The 24,042-nt window shown below is 38.4% G+C and overlaps 1 protein-coding gene across 2 annotated transcripts in view; it reads right to left on the bottom strand.

Annotated features, from left to right (window-relative positions):
* Nucleotides 1-2,631: 2,631 nt before the first annotated feature.
* PCYT1B (phosphate cytidylyltransferase 1B, choline) overlaps nt 2,632-24,042 on the bottom strand; it is a 48,217-nt gene continuing 26,806 nt past the window's right edge. For both annotated transcript variants that reach the window (XM_060770122.2, XM_060770121.2), the window contains exons 2-8: nt 23,437-23,536; nt 22,239-22,355; nt 18,876-19,027; nt 17,288-17,366; nt 12,787-12,929; nt 11,527-11,715; nt 2,632-6,513 (exon numbers count right to left, since the gene is read on the bottom strand). In XM_060770122.2, the coding sequence (XP_060626105.1) occupies nt 6,301-6,513; nt 11,527-11,715; nt 12,787-12,929; nt 17,288-17,366; nt 18,876-19,027; nt 22,239-22,355; nt 23,437-23,536 (993 nt within the window). In that variant the 3' untranslated portion in view covers nt 2,632-6,300. The remainder of the gene's footprint in view (nt 6,514-11,526; nt 11,716-12,786; nt 12,930-17,287; nt 17,367-18,875; nt 19,028-22,238; nt 22,356-23,436; nt 23,537-24,042) is intronic.

Raw genomic sequence — 24,042 nt, 5'->3', positions numbered from 1 at the left:
TCCCCAGCATAATTGTCTTCTCTAGGCTTTCTTGTCTCCTCATGATGTGGCCAAAGTACTTCAACTTTGTCTCTAGTATCTTTCCCTCCAGTGAGCAGTTGGGCTTTATTTCCTGGAGGATGGACTGGTTGGATCTTCTCGCAGTCCAAGGCACTCTCAGCACTTTCCTCCAACACCACAGCTCAAAATCACTAGAAAATACTTAATCCACAATGCAATTAATAGTTGTGTGGCCATGGTCACATATTTCTTGAAAGGGAGATTAGGGGTTAAATTTGGGTTTATACCTCAAACACATTAATTCTTAGTATCATAAATATTATTGGTTTGACAGCAAAAGAGGCAAACCCACTCTCTTGCCCCTTAACAATTGGTCATAGATCTTGAAAGTATTGATAGCTGTAAGTCAAGACATGTGATAGGTTAGAGAGCCAATATCTCTTCCTCTTAACTTTCCCATTTTTGGTGTAAACACCAATTTGTGAGTTCAGTAAACTCATGATCTGATTTTATCAATCGATAGAAGATTGCTCTGGCCGATTAAGAATCTATAACACCTTAACATTGGTTAGATCTGATTTTACATCTCTGCAAACTTGCAAATAAACCTCTCTTACTCCTTTGAGGATTGAGAAAGAAGCAACAGAAAAAGGTAATGATGTGATCCCTCTGGGGCAGTTCATTCATACCCACATACCCTAGGGTAGTGGTTCACAACCTGTGAGTCTTGTAACGCATAACTACAACTCCCAGAATTCTTTACCATTAGCTATTATGACTGAGGTTTTTGGAACTGAAGGTTGGAACTGAAGAATGAAGAGGGAGAAAGCTGCAGAGGGGCTGTCTAGAAAAGCAGGTACCAGTACTTCCCTCTCCATTTAATTATGAATACACCAATCACATCTTCAAAAGGCACAGCTACCTAATTCGTGCATTTAATTGAAAAGTCAGATAAAGTTGCAGGTTGTGCAAATGACCTGATCCTCCTTGTAGCCATTTCCTTTCTATATATTGAGTAGGAAGCTTGATTATCTTGCCTTGGTCCAATATATGTATGAGTCATGCAAAGTCGTCCCAATGTGAGACCAGGATAAATGGAACAAAAGGAATCAACTTTTCATTATACATACTTAACTTTCACATATAGACGTAACTAGTCTGGAACCCAATCAGTCAGTATTGTTATTTTCTTCAGGGCCTGTACATTTGTTTATTTTTTGAAAACACTTCCGATGTATCTGAACGGTCATCTGTACACTCTGTATAACTGCACATTAGTTTGTGCTATGGCAACAGAAACTCCTGTGTATCTTTTGTTTTCCAGACATTATGTACATGTACATCTCTGCTATTGGGCAAATCACAGTTAGACTTATTGATAACATAAACTAGGTCCACTCATGGTAGCATGTATGCATTGATTTAAGGATATGGTAGAAGGTAGTATTTATTAATGTTGAAAATAGTAACCTTCTTCAAGTCTCCACTAGTTGTTATGTATATAATTTCTTACTGTATTGTATATGTGTGTATTGGTATGCAATTTGACCATAACTCTTTGTTGTGGAAGGGACTGCAGACCATGGGATCAGATCTGGGGTGGTTCAGGACTTGGACTCCATTTTAGAAAGAGTTCAGTTTGTTTTGGACTTCAGTATGCTGTACAGAAGCCACTAGACTCCATTGGACTTTCAGGCTAGACAGAGACTCATATTAGATTCTCAGAACAGAGAGATGCTTTGGACTATTGATTCTAAGAAAGATGCCCTGTGTTATCTACTCAGATAAACTAGAATCATAGAATCGTAGAGTTGGAAGAGACCTCATGGGCCATCCAGTCCAACTCCCTGCCAAGAAGCAGGAAAATCGCATTCAAAACACCCCCAACTACTTCAAATTCTATTTGTAACTGGATTGATAAGCAAAGTACTTGTATGCTGAATACATGAAGTTGGTGAGTAAACCAACTATGTTACTTTGAAAGAAGTCTGCTAATTTTGGCTCTTGAGAGCATGCTTTAAACTCATTTTAAGGCAAAGTAATGTTTTGGGGCAACTAAAAAGAGCACTTCTGAAACTCTGCTGTCTATATCTATATCTATATCTGAATTCTGGTGAATGCCATTTTCCCAAAAGGCAATGACTCTAACTGGTCATGCTTTTTACCAAGAGGTTATGGCATCATTTTTCAAAAGGCTATGACTTCTAACAAGTTCATGCCTTTCCAAAGATCATAAAATCTCCAAAAAGGTTATGGAGATTTCCATTTCCCCAAAATTACCTCTTGCATGATGATGATTTCCTGGTTGGTGGCCAAAGTGGCCAATTAGTGGCTGGAGGAAGGCAGGAAAAGTCCAGATCGAGATCAGATAAAATATTTTACTCCTGGATCTTTGGGTGAAGTATACCATAGATACAAGAAAATGTCAGCATCTTTGTGTTTTCAACTGCAGAAAATCAGCTAGAAACTCCTTGGGTGCCTCTTCTGGCCACTAAGTGGTTATGGAGGCAGGCAACTCCTGGGAGCTGATAGCTTGGCTGCAAACATGGCAGAAAGGTGGCTTTGTGCTTCATAAAGCCAATTCAGAATCTTGGCCTACATTTTAAAAGATACACATACACACACAAAGAATCAAATGGCGGTGTTTCTGCCTTGGTTTTATTCTTTCCTTGAAATTTAATTACTTTAGCTTTTCCTGCTAAAATAAGTACAGTATTTCCTCTTGCTGAATAGCACCAATGAAGAATTGTCAGATACCTCCATGATCTGATAGAGTTTTGCGCAAATATGAAAGACAAACAATAATCTATCTAGCAATGTGATTAAAACACAGCGGAGGCTTGATCAACAGCAGATTTTAATTCTACTTTTCTCTAATGCATTACTAATAATGAAAATGCTCTATATGTGGTGATGTAGTTAATTTGTTATTTCAGAAGCAGCTTGGATTTGTCTCAAGAGGATAGGACAAAAACTGTCTTTGTTTTCTTGGGACAACATTTGTTGACAAGTCATGTATGCTACTAAATGCTATAAACCAGTGGTTCTCAACCTGTGGGTCCCTAGATGTTTTGGCCTTCAATTCCCAGAAATCATAACAGCTGGTAAACTGGCTGGGATTTCTGAGAGTTGTAGGCCCAAACATCTGGGGACCCACTGGTTGAGAACCACTTCTATAAGCCCCCCCAAAAAATCCAATGGACAAGAAACAAGGACAGAACATTGTTTAAAAACTATAACACGGCCTTTTAATTGTGTTGCAGAACCCTTCCTTGAGGAAAGACATAATTTTTGTGAGTCTAGGGCCAATCTAGGGCTAAATCTATGTAGAGAGTACTAATGTCAACTGGAGTAGACTCACTGATTCAATGGCTGTCTCACTAAGTTCCTGTTGTTTCAATGGCTGTATCCTGGTTGGGACCATTAGATATTGGCCTCAGTTAATTATTAAGGAGAAGGAAGTGTAATATACATAAGACTTGGCTCAGAATAGCTCTTTACTGCAGCTAACCTGAGCTAAATTTGTGATGCCTTCTGCAGGTTTAGTGAGAAGAGGTTACCTAACTTGAGGTGCTTTCCTGACCAATGGAGGATATGCTTTTGAAATTTTGAAACTTCAGGGTCCTTGGAAGAACGGACTAGACACAGCGAGCTAGAATGGGTAATTATTTTTAAAGGCTTACTTAATTGTTAAATACAAAAGAAAAAGAAGCATCAATGGTTTTAGTACCAGTACTCTGGCTCTATTTCTGCCAACAACCCCATAGACAGTACATATATTAAATTAAATTGCAATTGCTTATAGGCACTAAAATGCAAATATTTGCTAAACATGTCAATGCCTGCTTTTGACACTGTTGGGGGAAAAGCACCCATATATCTTGGTGGTTCTCAACCTGTGGGTCCCCAAGTGTTTTGGCCTACAACTCCTAGAAATCCCAGCCACTTTACCAGCTGTTAGGGTTTCTGGGAGTTGAAGGCCAAACCCATAGGTTGAGAACCACTGGTTTAAAGAAACCTATCAATATCTGATTCTGCAGATGAAGGGAATGAGTTCCCAAATCACAGATAGTACCATCAGTGCCCTGAGATAAATAGCTACACATGGACATGTTTACAATTCTCACATCTGGTAAGTATTTTTATGGAATGCCAACCCCATTCTGCTTTTAGCATTTAACTGGTTTCACATTTGTATCCTCCGCTACAAGTAGATTATTATTATTTCAGCCTTAACTCCCGACAGATCCATTATACTTCTAAATTTGAGATTTAGGCAGATTAGAGCAGTTAACTATTGAATATAATTTACCAGTACTATAACCTAGAAATTCCAGTGTTTTTTTAAAAATTGTCTAGAAGGCTCAGTGTCTACAATAATAAATAACATGAATGTGTGCTAGACATGGGAGAGGGTTATCCGTAGCAACCTTTCTGAAGAGATGGAGCATGTAATTCATTTGTAGGGCAAGCTTGCCAATTTCTAAGCCAAGATGTCAAACATGAGAACTGCCATGCATGACTGGATGCCTATGTTCAGCTTCATAGGTCACAATACTATTCAGATAAAATAAGGTAAAGGTAAAAGTTTCCCCTTGACAGTTGTGTCTGACTCTGGGGTAGGGGGTGGGGGGTTGGTGCTCATCTCCATTTCTAAGCCAAAGAGACGCTGTTGTCTGTAGACACCTCCAAGGTCAGGTGGCCAGCATGACTGCATGGAGCGCCATTACCTTCCCGCAGAAGCAGTACCTATTGATCTACTCACATTTGCATGTTTTCTAACTGCTAGGTTGGCAGGAGGTGGGCTAACAGCGGGAGCTCACCCCGCTCCCTGGATTCGAACCACTGACCTTTCGGTTATTGTATTCATTTTGTAATTTTGCTTTTTCAGGAAGGGAAGAATCTAGGAAGGTGAAGAGAAACTTTCCTGCTCCTAGCAGTTTAATAGCAATTGATCTTTGAAGTTACCAAACAGTACTATGGACCTATAAAAGAATTCATGCCCATTGTTGCTTAGCTAACATGCCATACATAAAAGACCAGTTCTGAAGTGATGAAGTGATAGTGTTCTGAAAACATCCCAACTTCCATCATTTCCATACATAGAGATTATTTTTTAAGCTGGGTTGTTCGTGTTCAACTTTAACATATCAATGATAGGTATAGACATTGCAGTGACATGAGCTACTGTAATGGAGAAAAGGAACCCAGACTGAATCTACTGCTGTGGATCTCTGCCCTGCAGAAGTAGCTACCTAGACCCTAAAATGGAGAGGTCTTCAAACACATTTTATCAGATTTCTAAACAAGTTGCACAGGTAATTTACTGAGAAAGTACCTCTTAAAACAAGTCCCATTTCAAATGTAGAAGAAGAACCAGTTCTAATACAATGCTTTTGCTTTTAGAGGAATACTCCTGGTTCACCTTGTATATATACAAAATTGAAACATTTCTCCAGAATGGTTCAGAATTTCAGATAATCACATGAGACTTGAAATTTAAAGTTTGTTTTTCTTGAAGTCTGTCTGTGAAAACAAATTTAAAAGCCACTCTGTGGATACAAAACGTGACATGAGGTTTGATCTGTGGGTTAATGAACACAATGTCTAACATGTGAAACAATAGTGAAAGTACAGTTTTCTTAACAAAACTCTGAACCGTGAAAATAAAAAGTCGTTTTGGAGGCACTAGGAAAACATGTTAAGAGTTCATCAAGCAAAGCATGTCCACATTAAAATAGCCTTGCTTTATATTAGCAAAAAGCCTGCTCAACAAGCAACATTCAACAAACTCAAAAGATCCAAGGTACATTTATTGTGAAAGACAGAGAGTTTGAGTTCTACTGGCACAGTTTGATTCTGGGGTTTCTCTTCCTCCTCCTCTTTTTTAAACATTGTGAAAGCATTGGCTGCTCCCAGAGAGTGCTCCCATTCTAGTAAAGTCCAGCTTTTTAGCAGGTAAGCAGTGGTTCCCCTCTAATGCAAGATTCCTTGTACCTATTCGAGTGGGTTAAGCAGCGGCAACCACAGAAGGTGTTCAAAAATATTGAGCAATAATAGTTTTGGGTCTTTTTGCATATCTTTTCATCGCATGTTGTCAATCTGGAAACTCCCTTATTAGCAAGTACTGGTGCTGTAGCTGAAATCTTTACTTCTTCAGTTTCCGTATGTGCCCCTTTTTCCTTTTCATAAATATCTCATGCATCTTTTTTTTATTCGTTCTTCTCCCAACTCACTTGTGAATGAGTAAACGTTGTGTGTTTCCCTTCTTTTTTTCTGATGGCTGTTTCTCCCTTGTCCTTACTTCTCATCCTCGTCTCCTTCGCTCATGCTACTGATGGATGCTGAAGCTGCTTTTGGAGACGATGGAGGTGAAGTTTTCCTCAAAAGCCAGGGGGAAGGGGGAGACGGGGACCGCGATGGGGACCGTCCCCGAGTTGGGCTGCTGGTCGGGCTTTGCCTGGGAGACAAGGCTTGCAGCATTCGGCCGCTCCTTTCTTGAAACATTTGTTTCTGGAAAATAAGCAGAAACAGAAAATGGATATGAGTACGCTAATATGGCTATGCATAGATATAGATTCAACGGTAGAGAAGTAGGCAGTCAGTTCACAGCAAAACACGTTTCAGAATGCATATGCAGTAGAGTCTCATTTATCCAACATAAATGGGCCGGCACAATGTTGGATAAGCGAAAATGTTGGCTCATGAGGGATTAAGGAAAAGCCTACTAAACGTCAAATTGCATTATGATTTTACAAATTAAGCACCAAAACATCATGTTTTACAACAAATTGACAGAAAAAGCAGTTCAATACACAGTAACTTTATGTAGTAATAATTACTGTATTTATGAATTTAGCACCAAAACATTGTCGCCCTGAGTGTCCCCCCCCCCTCCCCCCCGGGAGTTGAGAAGAGCGGGATACAAATATTCGAAATAAATGTATTGAAACAGCAATGAATCTGGGCAGGAGACAGACTGAGTTGGATAATACAGAACATTGGATGAGTGAAGGCTGAACTGAAAGTAGAAAAAAGCCAGTTTCCAAAATGAATGGTGGGTTTTATGTTTTCACCATAGATGGGATAAAAACAAAAGACGACGTATATGTGTGAGAGAGGTGAAAGTGCCCAGGTGCAACCTTTTATTTTATTTGTGCATGCCTGCTGTATAATTAATGTGCATTCACTATAATAGTATAATTATTATAATTATTCCAATTTTGGAGCACAAAATAGACCTTGCTTTCAACAAGTTTCACTCTTGCAGAGTATTCTTGGACATAAGTTGTAGCAATTTGCATAGACTTCTGCAATGCAGAGAAAAGTTGGGGGATGAGATGGAGAACAAAGAAAGCAATTACTCTTACACCTTCAATTCCCAACACATTGATGCAGAACATAATCCTGCTGACTGTATACTGCCCACATCTAGGCATTAGTTGATTTCAACCATGTTGTCTGTTCCACCTGGCTCCATGCTAAGTTAAATAATACAGAATTGGAACATTTTTTTAAAGTGCAAGGGTATGTCTCATCTTGACAAGAAAAAAATCATAATATATCTATGGCATGCTGTGTATTATTTTGTAAAATTCTTATAGAGCCAGCTGCATCTCATATTCAGAACTGGCTACATTAACCAACAGTAATGCTTAAGGGTTTCATATAAGAACCTTTCCCAGCCCAATTTGAAGATGCCAGGGATTGAACATGATATGGTTTGGATGTATCATGAAAATATGATATAAAATTTGATGAATGTAGATTTAATATGATATATAGGTATCAATTGAGTTGAAGGGAAGAATGAATTAGTGGAGTTAATAATTTTGGAAACCCCAGTAAAATATTAAGGCCTGCAATGACTAACTATCTGCTTGCTGGACTGTTATTAAAAGTTGCTAATTAGAACTGAAAAGTAAACTGTGATAAGAACTGTGACAATGATAACAGAAATGTTTACAGTGTTAAGAAAGAAGTCAACACAAGGCTAACACCAATCAAGAAGTCTCAACATCTGCCAGGATTTGAAGGCTCAAGATAATTTCAAACAGGACACTTATTTACTACTTTTGGAGTCTTGGATTTTGTGCTGGGAGTCAGGTTCTGCAATATGGAAAATAGAGATCTGATCCTCAGCATGGTGCTTAGGGAAACGATGCATTTTGGTGTTTCGAAGTTATGGAAGTTTTTGAACTGTGCATTGGCAGGGTGCAAGGGAGGAAGGATCGAGCTTAAGATATGTTCTCCAGGAGACAGCAGGAAAAATGGTGATGGATGCATGAGGATGGATGCATGTACATGTGTGTGAATGCTGAGTAAAAATGTAATTGCCCCTTAGTTTGTTAGTCAATATAACTGTAAGATGTTTGTAAATCCAATGTAGTTGCATAGAATCTGTATGTCTATATGTCTAATGTCATTCTTTGTGTAAAAGTATAAAAGTTCTATAAAGGTTCTGACATATCCTCTCCATTGGAAACTGCAATAAAAAGAACCTATGCTTTAAAGTTATTGAAAAGTTATTCACGACAGATGCAAAGCACGAGATCTGCCCCAGTGGATACTAAAATTGGTGGCTAAATCAAAACTATGGCCCTTCAAGGGAGGAGGATGTGTAGTGGAGAAATAGCAGGAGAAAAAAGGATTACAAAGCAATCCTATGCATTCCCCTTCAAAAGAAATCCTACTGAGTTCAATAAGACTCACTTGCAGGAAAAGGGGGTATGAGATTTCAGCATTAAGCTCTTCATTTCACTTCCATTTCTTCTATTCTGATAACCCTTCTAGAAGAGGGTTCTTTTTTTTTTTTTTTTTTTTTTGGCTGCTAATGTTCCTGCAACTAACACTTTCAACTCCAAAATATTGATTTTGAGGTTTCCTAAAAGTATAAATGAGCTTGGAAACATTACTTTTTGGATTACCAATCTCAAAATCCCCTAGTCAGTTTGGCAAATTGTCCAGCTTGTTTGGGGATTCTGGGTGTTGTAGTTCAAAAACTTAACTTTTCTAGAAAATCTATGTGGTCTCAAAACACACTGTTTCACAAATACTCATTATAATTACAGCATACTAATGGATGGTCCCATGTCATCTTAGAAATGAGCATGCCTATAACTATTCCTCAACTTCTGATGTCAGCGCTAAAAGTGACATCTGGTATGGAAAATTAATGTTAATAATGCTCCTGACTGTAATAGTAAGTTATCATTTTTTAAAAAAGCTCACCTCCTGCCGTTACTGACATGGACTTCATTTCTCTCCCCTCAACACCATGACTTTACCGTCATTAGAGCTTTTCTCTAGAACAATGCCACCTCTGATTTCATTCTTCAGTGAGTAATTTTATGTGACTTGGCTCTGTAAAGGCCTTCACATAAAATTGCTTCCAGTTTCTTGCCCTGCAGTTGCTGCCACTCTCCATCACGGAAGAAACAAAAAAAAATCTTTCAATTCCTAGCTTTTCTGATAACAAGGAAATATGTAGCTAAATCCATAAAATGGAAACACATATCTGCTTAATATCAGTTTTAATATTCTGATCAGGACTGACCATAGCCTTCTGCTTTTATATAAGTCATAGCAGCTTTTAGCATGTAAAATACTTTTTAGCCTTTAGCAAGTTGCCCTTAACAAAACTCATTGTTATAAGAAGTTTGGAGCAACACAAATTAGTGAGTTAGGAATGGAGAACCTTTGGTTGCCCAGATGTTTTGGGCTTCAGTTACAATTGGCAAAGCTCTCCGCAGCCAATAGGATCTGAAGTCCAAGCTATCTGGAGGGCAAACATTCCTCCAATCTGTTTGCTTCTGAGAAAGAACGCCCAAAATTTAACTCCTGGCAGCAGTTAAAGGTTTGAAGTAACAAACCCAACCCTCTGGAGAACTATAGTCAGAGCAGACAACGATGAACCAACCAAGCAATGGGAAAACAGTCATCTTCCACATGTAATTGGCCTGTGGTGTCCTAGCCAATGGTGGGGAATGCTGAGTCCTGCAGTTCACTCATAAGAGGAGGGCCACACAGTTCTCACCCTATTACTTTGTCCCATTTTACTGATTGACAATCAGAGGCTGAAATACTGTGATATTATCTAAATTTGGCTTTCCTAAATTCAAAGGAACTATTTTATGCTGTTCTTGAGAGGAAAAAAATAATATGTCAGAAATATATTTTGTATCAATTTATTCTTATGCATACAGCATTTTAAAATGCAAGGGCTATACCAATACCAACCCATCTTACTGTATCTATTTAACTCCTACTTCGGAAAGACATTCTGCACACAGTAATTCTCCTCCAGAGAGTATTGCAATATACTTGACATGGGGCTGCACTTGAAGAGTGTTAAGAAATCACAATTTGTTTAAAATTCATTAGCTGGGTTATTTTGGGCAAGAATATCTGAACATAGGCTTTGCACGAACCTACATGGAGTTAACACAAACATCATCAAACTTCAGCCCTCCAGGTGTTTTGGACTTCAACTCCCACAATTTCTACAAGCCTACTGGCTGTTAGGAATTGTGGGAGCTGACGTCCAAAACATCTGGACAGCCAAAGTTTGCCCATGCCTGAGTCAACATCTGTTCTGGAGACCTATCATATCCTATAGAACTAAGATGTTGGGGAACAGGGCCTTTTCTGTAAAATTGCTTCTCTAGGGAAATTAGACTGCTTCATTTTATAAATGTCAGAAAACTTTTTAAACTTTTACTTTTTGCATAATATTTGAATTAATATAAATGTATTTACACTTTGCTTTAAAATATAAATTTCTGCTATTTTTAATTTATAAGATTTGTGATGTGTGTGTGTATGTACCTTCAAGTCTCCGGTCAATGTATGGTGACTCCATGAATTTTATAGGGTTTTCTTGGTTCAAGAAAACTCAGAAGTAGTTTTGCCAATTCCTTCTTCTGAAATATAGGCGACAATACCTGGTATTTTTGATGGTCTCCCATCCATGTATTAACCAAGGTTGACCAAGATCAGACAAGATCTAGTGTTGTTATGGTATTTAGGCCTCCAAGATTTGTTATAATATTACTTGGTCTTTTTAAAGAACTGGCACCTTGGGGACTATTTTGGTCTGACACACAATACCATAGGCATAAAAATCAGCTATAAATCTGCTTCTGCTTTTCAATCAATGAAGCAAGAAAATCATAAATCTGCTTTTTACTGCCGGACAGATAACTCATCAGTTGTATGTATATATAATTTATATACAGTATATGAATCTATGTGTGTATGTATGTTGCTGCCGTGTGCCTTCAAGTAACTTCTGACTTATGGTGACCCAAAGACAACCTTAGGGGGTTTTCTTGGAATAATTTGTTCAGAGGGGGTTTGCCTTTACCATCTCCTCAAGATGAGAGAATTTGACATGTCCTGGTCACCTAGTAGGTTTCCATGGCCAAATGGGGATCCAAACCATGGTCTCTCATTGCCCTATTCAAACACTTAAACTACTACACAATGCTGGCATATGTATGTATGAATAAATAATTAAATACATACCCAAGCACCGTCTGGACCGAATAGCTCTAAAAAGTTGCCAATAAATTCTCTAGACTTCTCTTCCCATTTCTGAATGAGATCATGACTTTTTTCTTCCACTCGGTTCACAAACTCTTTAGATCTTTCTTCCACATTCTTTACTTTCTCTTTCATTTTGTCTACCTGATTCTGAAAGCGATATTTCTTTTCCTGGTAAAGATAAAACATAGAGGCTGCAAAACATGAGGAAGTCCCAACTAAGGCTCAAATTAGATGTTATGATAAATAATATGATACAGCTAAAACAAACAATAATTGAAAAATAGCCCCTCCATCTTTGAAAAGTATCTGTGTAGTAAGTATGTCTGGGCCTGAACTAGATTGGGACAGGGGGAAGTTAGATTTGTCCATCTCGTGATCCCCCCCCCCCCTTTCACCTTTTCCATTGAGACCCTCTGTGTTGTGGTGGTCTCCAGCTGTGGCACGGGCCATATCTGTTGGCTTTCATGTATATGGACATTGAGCAGGGTGACAGGATGCCAAGGAAGGGTGGAAGAGGAGGAATGACCTTCCTTTCCCCTTACTTTCCCAGACTACCCCATCACCCTGCCCAACATCACTGCATGCAATGGTCAAGAGGTAGGAACTGATGAGACAAACCTGAAATATTTCAATAAAAACTATTTTAGAAAAAAGAGGTAGGAACTGTGTCACAGCCAGAGACTGCTGCAACACTTGCACACGGAAAACACAGAATGACCATGGGGACAACACATCACTATAAAGTTATCTTAAATTGATGACATTCAAAGGCACAAGAGGCAGTGGAAAAGTTTAACTTATTGTGATGAGTTGTTCTTACTGCTCTTGGTGTTTTCTGCCTTCATGTCAAATCCAATAGTTTTCTTGGCAATATTTACTCACAGGATGTTTGCCATTACCTCTGCAAATTGTTTCTGTGCCTCCTCTTCCTCAGCATTTGTGGGTTTGTTGTTGTTACATGCCTTCAACTCAATTCTGATGCAAATACTATCCTTGGGTTTCTTTGAAGACTGAGAGACTATGACTATCCTGGGTCACCTAGTAGATTTCCATATCTTAGAAGCTTGGTTTTACTAAGTCCTAGTCCAAAACTCCCCTACATTAACTCTTTAACTACTTTTAGGGTGTTAGTTGGACTATGGAGACTGCCATTACAAAGACTTATTTTCCTCCCCTCCCTCCCAATTTTTCTGAAATCCAATTTAGGCTTAGAATATGACAAGAGATTCAAACACCTACGTTAATAAAACTGACATTCAGCTCTTTAGCAGTATATCCTCTCTGAAGGTTGCGACGGGCATAGACATCGTAATCACGCACAATTCTAGTGATAATATCTGACGTTGAGATGCCTTCAGTTCTCTGTGTAGGTACAAACATACCTGATTAAAAGAAAGAAGGCAAAGTGAGTCATGATGACATCTCAACTTTCCTGTAAGAATAATTTATTTCATAATGACCTAGTTCTGGTACTTGATTTTTAGTCTACATTGCATCTGATTCTGGATAAACTACTTCATGGCATTTTTGTTAACAGCAAGCACACACACACATGATTCATAACCACAAACACACACACACATTGTTGCATTAATCATGTTTTACTCACATATTGCTTATGAATGTATTAAATATTTCTAACTATAACGTATTATTTAGTAGCATGAGGTTCCCATTTGAAAAGAACTTAATCATAGTGAATAGTTAAGTTAAATTTTGGTTAGTTCTATTCAACTCTATTCATCACACATTGAAATAATTATGCATGTAATTAAAAAGGTGCCTAAGGGCTAAGAAAAGCGGTAGATAAATGAAGTAAATAAATAAGTAAATAAATAAAAAGTAAGGTAGGTCTACATAAAATTAATTATCCTAGGTTTCTAAAGAAATGAGTATAACTAAAGTACCATTACATATAGCTTTTCACATTTATTTCAAAAGGTTCTAACTTAATTTATTTTGGCGCTAGCTCACTGATGAATATAGACAACCTGGAAGAATTACCACATTTTCTTTACAGGACAATATTTCACATGTTGGCATCACATGCTTTTATATTACCACACCAGAAAGATATACTGAGTATATGCAGAAGTGCTTTTTCTTAAATTCAATGGGGCATACTTTCAACCTTGGGCAGCAGTTGGAATTTTACATATTTTCCAGCCTAACACGAACATGTGAAGTCTGTGGTCCTTTTAAGCCACATATACATGTATGTGTAGTCATTCCACAATATTCTACCAGTCCTTTCAGAAAACTATACCTAAATCCTTATGTCTTCAGCAGATTCACAAACTTATCATCCACCAGCCACAATGTATCAGAACTGGACAGAGATGAGTGAGCTGAAGTGATACACTGGACCCTTTCCATGAAAGCCTTAGGAGCAATTACAAGAACAGATCATATTTTGCTTCTTTGTAATTCTGAATTCCCAGATGAGACAAACCTGAAGTGGTATTCTCTATTAAGCTCTAGGAGGAAAGTTTAATTACTTCCTTCTTTGACACTGTTAATTGTTTTGATAACAACATAAATTAAAGAGGTTTCTGAGAGATTACACAGCAAAGTAATTTGTTCTCTTGGGTCCAATTCTGAATCCAATACAGACAGTGGAAGAATCTCTGCTCCCTTGAAGAGGTTGTAGAGTTCACGGTTTCACACAATTCCCATTATTGTTATGATTGAGTACTAGGACAACAAGAGAAGTCATAAAGGCACTTTAAATTGTATACAGTTAGAATCGTTGCTGGCCTGAGGTATGAGAAATGAGCACATGAGAAACGTATGAAATAGTCAAGGTTCCTTCACCATTACTTTGAGCTCTATATGTACTAAAAGAAATTCAGCAAAGGTAAATAATATCTTAGGTGTGAAGTATCATTGGTCTGCCTTTTCTAGTTTGTTTTGCAGTGCAAACTTGTCAAATTTAGGTGAAGTGATGTATTTATTTAAAACAGATGGCATCAAATTGAGAAAAATATTTCAGATCTACCTGGTGGACATACAGTTCCAAACTACCCAAAAAAACGTTTTTTAAAGTAAGGAAAATACTCACCCCCTCCCCTACATACACATACACTAAATCTCTGCAGACCATATAGTCAACAAACACTGAAACCCAAAATATAGCTCAGTGAGCACACCTACATCTAGCCCTAGTCAGAATTAAAGGTTATCCAAGGAGGTGATGATAATACAAGTCTTTAAAGTAGAAGTTAATATATGGGCAGAGTTGGATTCTCAGAAAGTATCAAATTAAGAGTGGAGGTAGATGTTACTAGAAACAGAACTGCCATCATTCCATGTCACTTTCTCTCCATTAATGTATTATAATAGTAAGTGGGATTTGACATCACCACACTAGGCATTACCTTCCCCCATCTAATTGGCTGTCAGAACTGGGGGGAAAGGAAATTATATAGCATAATGGCATCATGTCACACTTGGTGCTATATTGGTAATGAAAACAGACTTAAGAGAAATGGCAGCTCGGTGCTTCCTGTAACACCTAATTTAACCCTATGGAGGAGGGGGGTCCTCTGTTGTTAGCTACTCTGAATTTTCATGCTGACTGGGAGTTTTCAAAGAGGGGCAGATAAATATGGCATACTTCAGAAAGTGCTTTAGAAAAAAATCATGGTTAACAGTTATGCATAACTTTATCTTCAGGCTAAGAAAAATTGTATCCATTTCTTCAATTTCTATCTGTCATAGATGCTTTACTTTATTTTATGTATATCCCATGTTTTCATAAAAAATGATGCCCATGGCAACTAACAGTAAGAAGGGGGTAGCTTATCCATGTGTTACTGCTCTTGCTATGAGCACCTTGTCATTACAGCTGTGTCCGGTGATGTCAGAATACTACATCTGCGTGACCTCCTCCTTTTTGCTAGTCATTTGGGCACCCCTGTCTGACATCAGCACACAACTATGATGACAAGGTGTTCATCTGGAACTCCATGGCTGGCAGGGAGCAGCCATAGCAATACAGATGACAAAGTAACGTCCTAGTGGGGGGCAATGCAGGCCCAGACTGGTTGAGCCCTTTGGGGTGCACCTGCATTTCTGAACTAATGCAGTTTAGCACCATTTTAACTGTGGTGATTAATGCAATGAAATCATGGAAGCTGCAGTTTTACAAGGTCTTTCGCCTTTGCTGACAAAGAGTGCTGGTGCCTGACTAGATTTCAAATCTGAGGATTCCATAGCATTGAGCCATGTCAATTAAAGTGGTGTCAAACTGCTTAATTCAACAGTGTAGATGTACCTCTGGACACTGGCCTTGGATCCTGCATATACATGCTGGATACAGGGTGCTCCATGGTAGATACACCGGAGTAGTCTGTCCAGTATAGATTTTACCTTCACTGCTTTGAGTCCCACCAATGGGAGAAAAGCAGGATAAAAATAATCAAATAAAAAAACAAAAAACAAACAGGGATTAAATATGCCCTCTCTTGACAGTGATTGTCAGAGTTTAGAAGTACCATGAGAAGCTCCATTGTGAGGTGATATGATCTGTGAATGTGAAAGGGTTTCATTTTATCCAGGCTGAGGAATATTGATAGTATATATATCAATATCTATATCTATCTATATATACATACATACATACATATATGTTGAAACTGATATTTTACTGTTTCTACGTGATGTTTTATTACATATGTATTTATGCCTTTACTATACACTATGAAATTATCAGAAAAATGCTGAAACAAGTAAAAGTCTCTTCATCAGAGGTCAGAAACTGTGTGCCTATCCAATTTCAATGAAGAAATTATTCTACATGACGGGTGCCACAGCAGACCAGATTCTCCTGAATGAGGACTATAGTAATGCAAATTATAATGGTCCATTGCATACAGGATTGCTCCAAATAGACCTACATCTAATTGGTACCCCAACAAGAGTAAGCCATTTAATCAATAGTATTGATTTAACAAGTTTCCATTGATTCAATAAGACATGATCAATCTAATAATTTGATTTAGGTTAATAATAATAATAATAATAATAATAATAATTTCAGACAGCTTATAACAGATTGAAACACAATAGTTAGTTTTCTGAAAACGTAACATATCCCTAAACTGTAAAAACACACACACACACACAAACACACACACACACACACAAAACCTCCATCAGAATAATACATTGAAAATCTAGCATACAATGCAAGAACTTTCTCACCTGAACAACCAGTCCTCAAAGGCATATTGAAAAAGAAAGCTCTTCACCTCTTTGCAGAAAGAGACTAGTGAAGGTGCCAATCTCTAGAAAGGAGAACCTGGGGGAGCCACTGAAAAGACGCTTTCCTGTATTCCCACCAGATGTTCTTTTGAAGATACAGGGACAAAGAGAAGGGCTTCCCCAGCAGATCTCACAATGCAGGTTAGTGTGGAAAGGAGAATGTAATCCCTCAATTAACCTGCATGAGAGCCATATAGGGCTTTATAGGTCAAAACAAGCAATCTCCTCAACCTCTGAGGATGCCTGCCAAGATGTGGATGAAACGTCAGGAGAGAATGCTTCTGGAACATGGCCAACAGCCCGGAAAACTCACAGCAACCCAATCTGGCTGTGTTTGATAGAGCCAATGAACTTCATTCCTAAAATGCCTGCTCTTTGTCACCTCCATCCTGTCTACAGCTTGCTAATGTGACAGTGAGACAATAACATACTTAGAAGTTTAAAAGATAAAGCAGAACTATAAACAAGCTCCCACCTGCCTCCTTTATGTGCTTGTAAACATCATCTGAACCAGCAGAGGAATATGGAATGTCATCATGAGCTACAAAATCAATCTGGAAAACAAAGAAGCAAGAATTCTCAGTTATTATTTTGGAAGCCTACATTATCATTTGCATATACTGTATAAGCTGCTCTATGAATTTAACGAATATTCACCAAAGAATTGAATAAAGGCATTTTATACTGCTGGAATATGTTCTTCTGGTTAGTAAGTAGGACATGAGATGAAGACTGGATTCAGATCTTGGAGTCATACATGGGATACCTATCCAGGAGCTAAAGTTGGTCATACACACCTTCATTTATCCTATTACTACTGCAGGACAGGTATTATATGAAAACCAGTGATTCAAACGAAAATATTTTTGTAATATCTGAACCACTTAATTTTCAGTACAATGCAGCTAAGAAACCAGGAAAACTCCAAATATGAGTGAGTATTCATATCATTATTGGGTATGATTTCAGCTGGTGACTGAGCGGTGGCTTTGAGATATCACCAAAGTGTTCTGTGCTAAACATTCTACAAATATTCCATGGATATGCCCTTGAAAAGGGACAATACTGTTAATCTACTGCTCTTTATTTTCAGGTAAGAGTGTATAGCTGAATTTAGTTTTAGACAAGTATGTATAGGATTGCAGCTTAAATTGATTTAAAATTAACTCTGATGTTTAAGCAGATAAGATCTTGAAATGTTTAGTTTTGAGTCAAGTTTCTCATGAAATAAGCACTTGTGAAGTACAAGAACAAAGCTCATACTTGAAGGATATATTGGAATAACAGCAGACTATTATAACAAAGGGCAGGACTGCTGTCAGACTGGTAGCGATAAAGAAAAGTATTTAAATGCATATGCAAACAGAGGAGAAATGTTTAAGTTTCACTCAATTATATGAGCTTGATCTGTACTGACTGCATTCCGATCATTCTTTTTATTAGGAAAATCTCGATTTTAAGCGGGATGGATGGATATCAACTACCTTTGATCCATTTCCCCAAGCTGGAAACAGCTACAGCCAACTCTCTTACACTTTTAGTAAAACACCAGCTTGGTTAATTTCCAACCTAGTTTTGAGTCAAACTTGGAGTCTCTGCAATATCACTGGATTTGTGATGGGGGCAAAATATTTCTTCCCACCACTCCAAAAAGCTCATCCTCCAGACCTCTTATTTGACAGTTTAACTGCTGGTCTTTTTTGATAGTGGCAGGGAGAGAGATTCTGTCCTTGCAAGTAATATCAGATACCTGAGAAGCCACATGAAATAAACTATATTTTCCACAATTTCTGGCATCTGAAATGAGAGGACAAATTGCCTACCTGCCATTGTCCTTGCCACAGTCAAGCAAGTGAGAAATACAAACTATTTTTCATCTTAGAGTACAACCTGAGAGCCAGAAAAGAACTGTGCAGCAAGGGCAGGCAGAGAACTGGCTGATTTGAAATACAGTGCGGTTCACAAACATGTCAAATTCACATTCAAAGCAAAATTTGTCAGTATCACTAAACTGGTTCCCCTGCCATGCCCTGCCCACATGGCAAAGAAGAAGAGAAAGGCACCTTATGTTTTTCCAAAAACTCTGGCGTGAGGGTCCATGGGGCATCTCTGATGACTTCGTCTACATAGCGGCAGTGTCTGAGGGCTTCATACCTCTCTGCTTCATTCATTACAGTGAAGCCTTTAAACTTGTGGGTTAGATCATCACTGCAAACTGACACACACACAAGAAAATTTCAAAACAGAGTGACACAGCCCTTGTCAAATGTAGCACATCTGTTGGAATAGAAAATTCTTCAAAGCTATTTTGCGAGTTAAATTTATAGCTGTCAAACCAAATCAGCCTAATTCATGACTATACAATCAAAACAAAACAGCCCAGAAAACAGAAGTTGCAAACAACATGTCACACAAGATGGTTGTCTAAGCTTTGTGCCTAAACACAGGCTTAGCTAAAGTAACGTGGGCTGATCGGCAGTTCAGATGGTACAACTAGAAAAGAATTATATTTTCTTTTGCACAAGTTTTGTTTAAAAAACAAAACAGAATTGAACCCAAAGAGCTCCATATTCTTTCCTACCATAAACTAAACTACTCTTAAAGTCTATGTAGCAAGATGAGGCTCACTTTGACATATTTATATATTTTTTATCTTCTTTCCTATTGCTTCTTTTCCTACTGTTTCAAGAAGGACCGGTTTGTTGTAGAGCATATCTAACCAAACAGCATATGAGTATCAAAGAGCTATTAAATGGGGTTCAGGTCAAAGTTGTGCAACACTATGAATCGGGTGGTAAGACACCAAACAATGAACATCTCCCAGATTATTAAACAAATTATTACAGAATGGAAAGAACATGGCTGAAATGTGACTTTGCCTAGAGAAGGCTGTCCATCAAAAACTTGGGTTAGGCGAGCATTAGAACAGAAGCCATCAAGGGACTAATGGTAAAGAAGCAGATACATCTACACTTGTATAGTGCATCTCACATTATCTTTCTGCTTTTTTTACAATATCTAAGGGAGAAAAAGAATCAGAAATTGAATCTTCACTGAATGTAATCTTACATTTCTTTCTAATCTCCCTTACATTAGAGAGCAAAGTCTAAATTCTTAGCCAATTTGTATAGAGTGGAGAGAGAAAAATTAAACATACACCAAGTGGATTAGCCTATGTAAAAAGGCTTGCTAAATAAGACCAAAAGCCTATCTAGGCCAAAATCTGGTTTTCCATAGGTTCTTTCATAGCAACTGATAAAATTACTCTTTTACAAATGGGGTAATTTGACCAGCAGCCTCTTGTTTGTTGACAATGACTAGAGCACAGATGGTGAAAAACTCAACTTTTATGCGACAAGACATGGTATAGAGGGCACCTTCACTTATACAAGGTGGCAATACATGCAGTGAAGAAAGAATTATATCTGCAGATTCATGTTCACCTGAGCTGTTCAGAGTGGTGAGAGGTTTAATCCAGTTACCCTCCCCTCCGAATCCATTGTTAAACCTTAAGTAGCTCACTGTGATGCTTTTAACAACTATTTTGCAGATAAAATCTCTTGCATAAGAGACGACTTAGATGATATAATTGGAGCAGAGACCAGCAACATGGTGTCCAGCAACTCTGTGAGTGAGATTACACTAGATCAGTTTCAATTTGTGAGTACTGTTAATGTTAACAAGCTGCTGGGGCAAGTAAGGAAGACAACCTCCTGTCTTGATCCTTGTCCTTCTTGGCCAGTTGTGCAGGGAGGAGCTGCAGTGTGATCTCAAATATTACACATTATTAATGCATCTCTCAGGGAGGGGAATTTTCCATCATGTTTAAAAGAAATAGTAGTTGGACCACTGCTGAAGAAGCTCTCCCTGGATCCCCTGGACATTAATAATTACAGACCAGTGTCTAACCTCCTTTTTTGCACAAGGTGGTTGAGAAGGCAGTTGCCTTCCAACTCCAGGTAGTCTTGGATTACACACACTTCCTTGACCCATTTCAAATAGGCTTTAGAGCAGGATACAGAGTTGAGACTGCTATAGTCGCCTTAGTGGATTATCTCCATCTCAACACTGACAAAGGGTTTGTTTCCCTGTTGATGCTTCTAGACTCCTCAGCAGCCTTTGATACCATTAACCATGGTATCCTTCTGGAATACCTGGAGGGGCTGGGAATCAGAGGCACTGTGCTGTAGTGATTCTGGTTGTACCTCTCAGGCAGGTTCCAGATGGTGCTGATTGGGGATAGCTGCTCCTCAAAAAAGAAGCTGTTATGTGGTGTTCCACAAGGTGCGATTCTATCCCAAATGCTCTTCAATATTTACATGAAGCCACTGGGAGAGATCATCCGTAGGCATGGGCAAGGTGTTTTCAGTATGCTGATGACACCCAAATATATTTCTCCATGCCTTCAAAAACAGCTTCAGCTAAGGATAGAATACCTTCTCTCAATAAATGCCTGGAGGAGGTAATGAGCTGGATGGGGGAAAAACAAATTGAAACTGAATCCAGACAAAACAGAGGTGCTTGCCATCAAGGGTACAAATCTCTGGATGAAGATATGTCAGCCAGTTCTGGATGGGGTTACACTCCCCCTGAAAGACTGTGTTCGCAGCTTGGGAGTGCTCCGGGATCTGTCTCTTCAAATATCAACCCAGGTAGATGCGACAGTCAGGAGTGCTTACTACCAGCTTCGGCTGATGCACCAGCTGCACCCCCGTCCTAGACTTGGAGGACCTTAATATGGTAGTTCAGGTAGTTTAAGGTTGTACTTCTGGAATGCACTTTATATTGGACTACCTTTGTATCGAGTTCAGAAATGCCAGCTGATTCAAAATACAGCAGCCAGATTAGTTACGGGAACATTCAAGAGTCAACATACTACACCTATTCTAAAGTCACTCCACTGGCTGCCAATTAGTTTCTGGGCAAAGTACAAAGTGTCAATTTTTATCTTTAAAGCCCTACAGTGTTTGGGTCCAGGTTACCTACAGGATCATCTTCTTCCATACAATCCGTCCCAAACACTGAGGTCCTCTGGGAGGCAGTTACTCCAGCCAGAACCCGACTGGCAGCACTCACTCAGGGACCTAACCATCAGCCACACCAAGACCATGGAACAACCTGCCAGAAGAGCTCTAACAGCTAGAACACCTGTTCCAATTTAAGACACAAGTGAAGACCTATCTCTTCAGCAGGTCTATCCAGACAGTTTTAATGACAAATTTGTTTTGTGTATGCATCTTGTAGAAATATATTTTAATATGAATGTGTGTTTTACAATGCTGTAATCCACCTCAGCCATGAGGAGAGGCGGGCAAGAATTAAATTTTTTATTATTATTATTATTATTATTATTATTATTATTATTTGCTGATTGTAACACAGAGATTATTGTTCCAATGTAATAGTTATTCAAATATTTGTCTTACCTCCTACTAACAAGTAGCTATTAGGGAAGAGAGTTTTGGCTTGCATAAGTGCTCTAGCATGACCAGAATGAAAAAGATCAAATATTCCATCTGCATAGACTCTGACAGGTCTGTCCACTGTGAAAGCAAGGAAAGAACTTATTAGCCAAACTAAAACTGTGCCAGAGCGTATGTTAGTATATAACAATATCTTTGCTAAATGAATGCCTTGGTGTATAAAACCTCTAAAGAAGTTCTGTTTTACAGTCTCTCCACCCACTCCCTCCCCATTTCTTCTGTATCTAGACAGATTTTTAAACAGCATTAGCTATAGAAGGAGGGATGAAGGAGGGCTGGAGGAGTAGATACTTTTGGTATTTAGTAGCAGCAGTATCTCTGCAGAGAGCACTGTAGTACATCTTCAGCTGAGCAATAATGGAAGCCTGTGCTAAATGACCCTAACATAGTTGTATGGACACACCTATTTCCTCCTCTGGCGCCAAACTTTCTGTCAAAGAACTAATGTGTAGGAACACCTTATTAAGTGGGAAATATCTATATTAAAATCATAGTGAATCCTTTTTCCTGAAGTTTAGAAAAGAAATTAACTATTAATTCAGAGGACATAATGTAGAAATAATCTACTATATCTGAAACACGCAAGAGTGGATTAAAAGAGAGACATGCATATCAAAGGACTACTTTTGAAAGCATAATTCTCTTTCCATAAACTGGAGTAAAATCTTTGAATCTTATATCTCCATATAGATCTTTGCAAAATTGGTCCAGAAATGTTAGCATGCTCATACAAAATGTCAACATCAATAGAATATTGGGCATTTACTTTTACGTATACATAGCAAGTATAGCACAACACTTTTATCCATGGGAGATATGTTCCCAAAGTTATCATGGTAACAGGAAAACATGGATAATAGCAAACCCTACTGAAATGAACAACTTCTGCTGGAAGTTACCATAGGGTCAAACTGGAAGATAATTATCAGAGAGGTGCAGGTAAGTGGAACCACAAGTACTGGTCCTGTAGGTACAGGGGGGGGGGGGGGCAGAGTATGCACGCACATGAAAACTATTGGCTAACCAGAAATTTGGATATCCTTTAGTTCCATGCAATTTGAATATGAAAATTTAAAATTGTAAGGCAAGATGAATACTGTATCTGATTCTATTTGTATATATCACAGATACCCAGACTCACCTGGTGTCCCAAGGCGGGCCTGAGCAATAGTTAGCTTCTCATGAGGAGCTTTACACTGACAGCTTGTTTCACCTGCAAATGGAGCAGGCGCACACAAAGTCTAGAAGGTGGGGAAGGGGAGGTCAGGAAAACAGAGACCAAAGTACATAGTCAGTCAATTAATATAACACACAATGTGGCTTGCTCTTTGCCATCATCCAGTGCCAATAAATACAAGGTAAGAGATACAAGGCATAAACATTCAGTGTTAAACAGAATGAACAAGGAAACATTTCATGGTATCATAGAGATATAATTATAGTCCAGGTTTAACATTATGATTGTTGAATACAGGAATACAAATAACCCACTGTTTATTCATTTGAAATCACATTCTCATTGGATTTTGGTCCAGAGGAGGATAGGACTTTTTCTGGATTTCCAGGTTCTATCTATTTATTGATATTGATCCTGCTTCTCTCCCAAAACCAGGACTCAGGGCAGCTTACAAGGTTAAAATGATGCAAATAAAATGTTTAAAGTTATGACAGAAAAACACAATTAAATAAATTACATTAAAACACAATTGAACAAACAGCAATGTAAAGACTGTATTAACCCAAGAAG

This window comes from Anolis sagrei, chromosome 3, assembly GCF_037176765.1.
Source record: "Anolis sagrei isolate rAnoSag1 chromosome 3, rAnoSag1.mat, whole genome shotgun sequence".
Taxonomy (NCBI): Eukaryota; Metazoa; Chordata; class Lepidosauria; order Squamata; family Dactyloidae; genus Anolis; species Anolis sagrei.
Note: the sequence above shows the minus strand (reverse complement) of the source record. Positions and strands in the feature narration are given on the sequence as shown.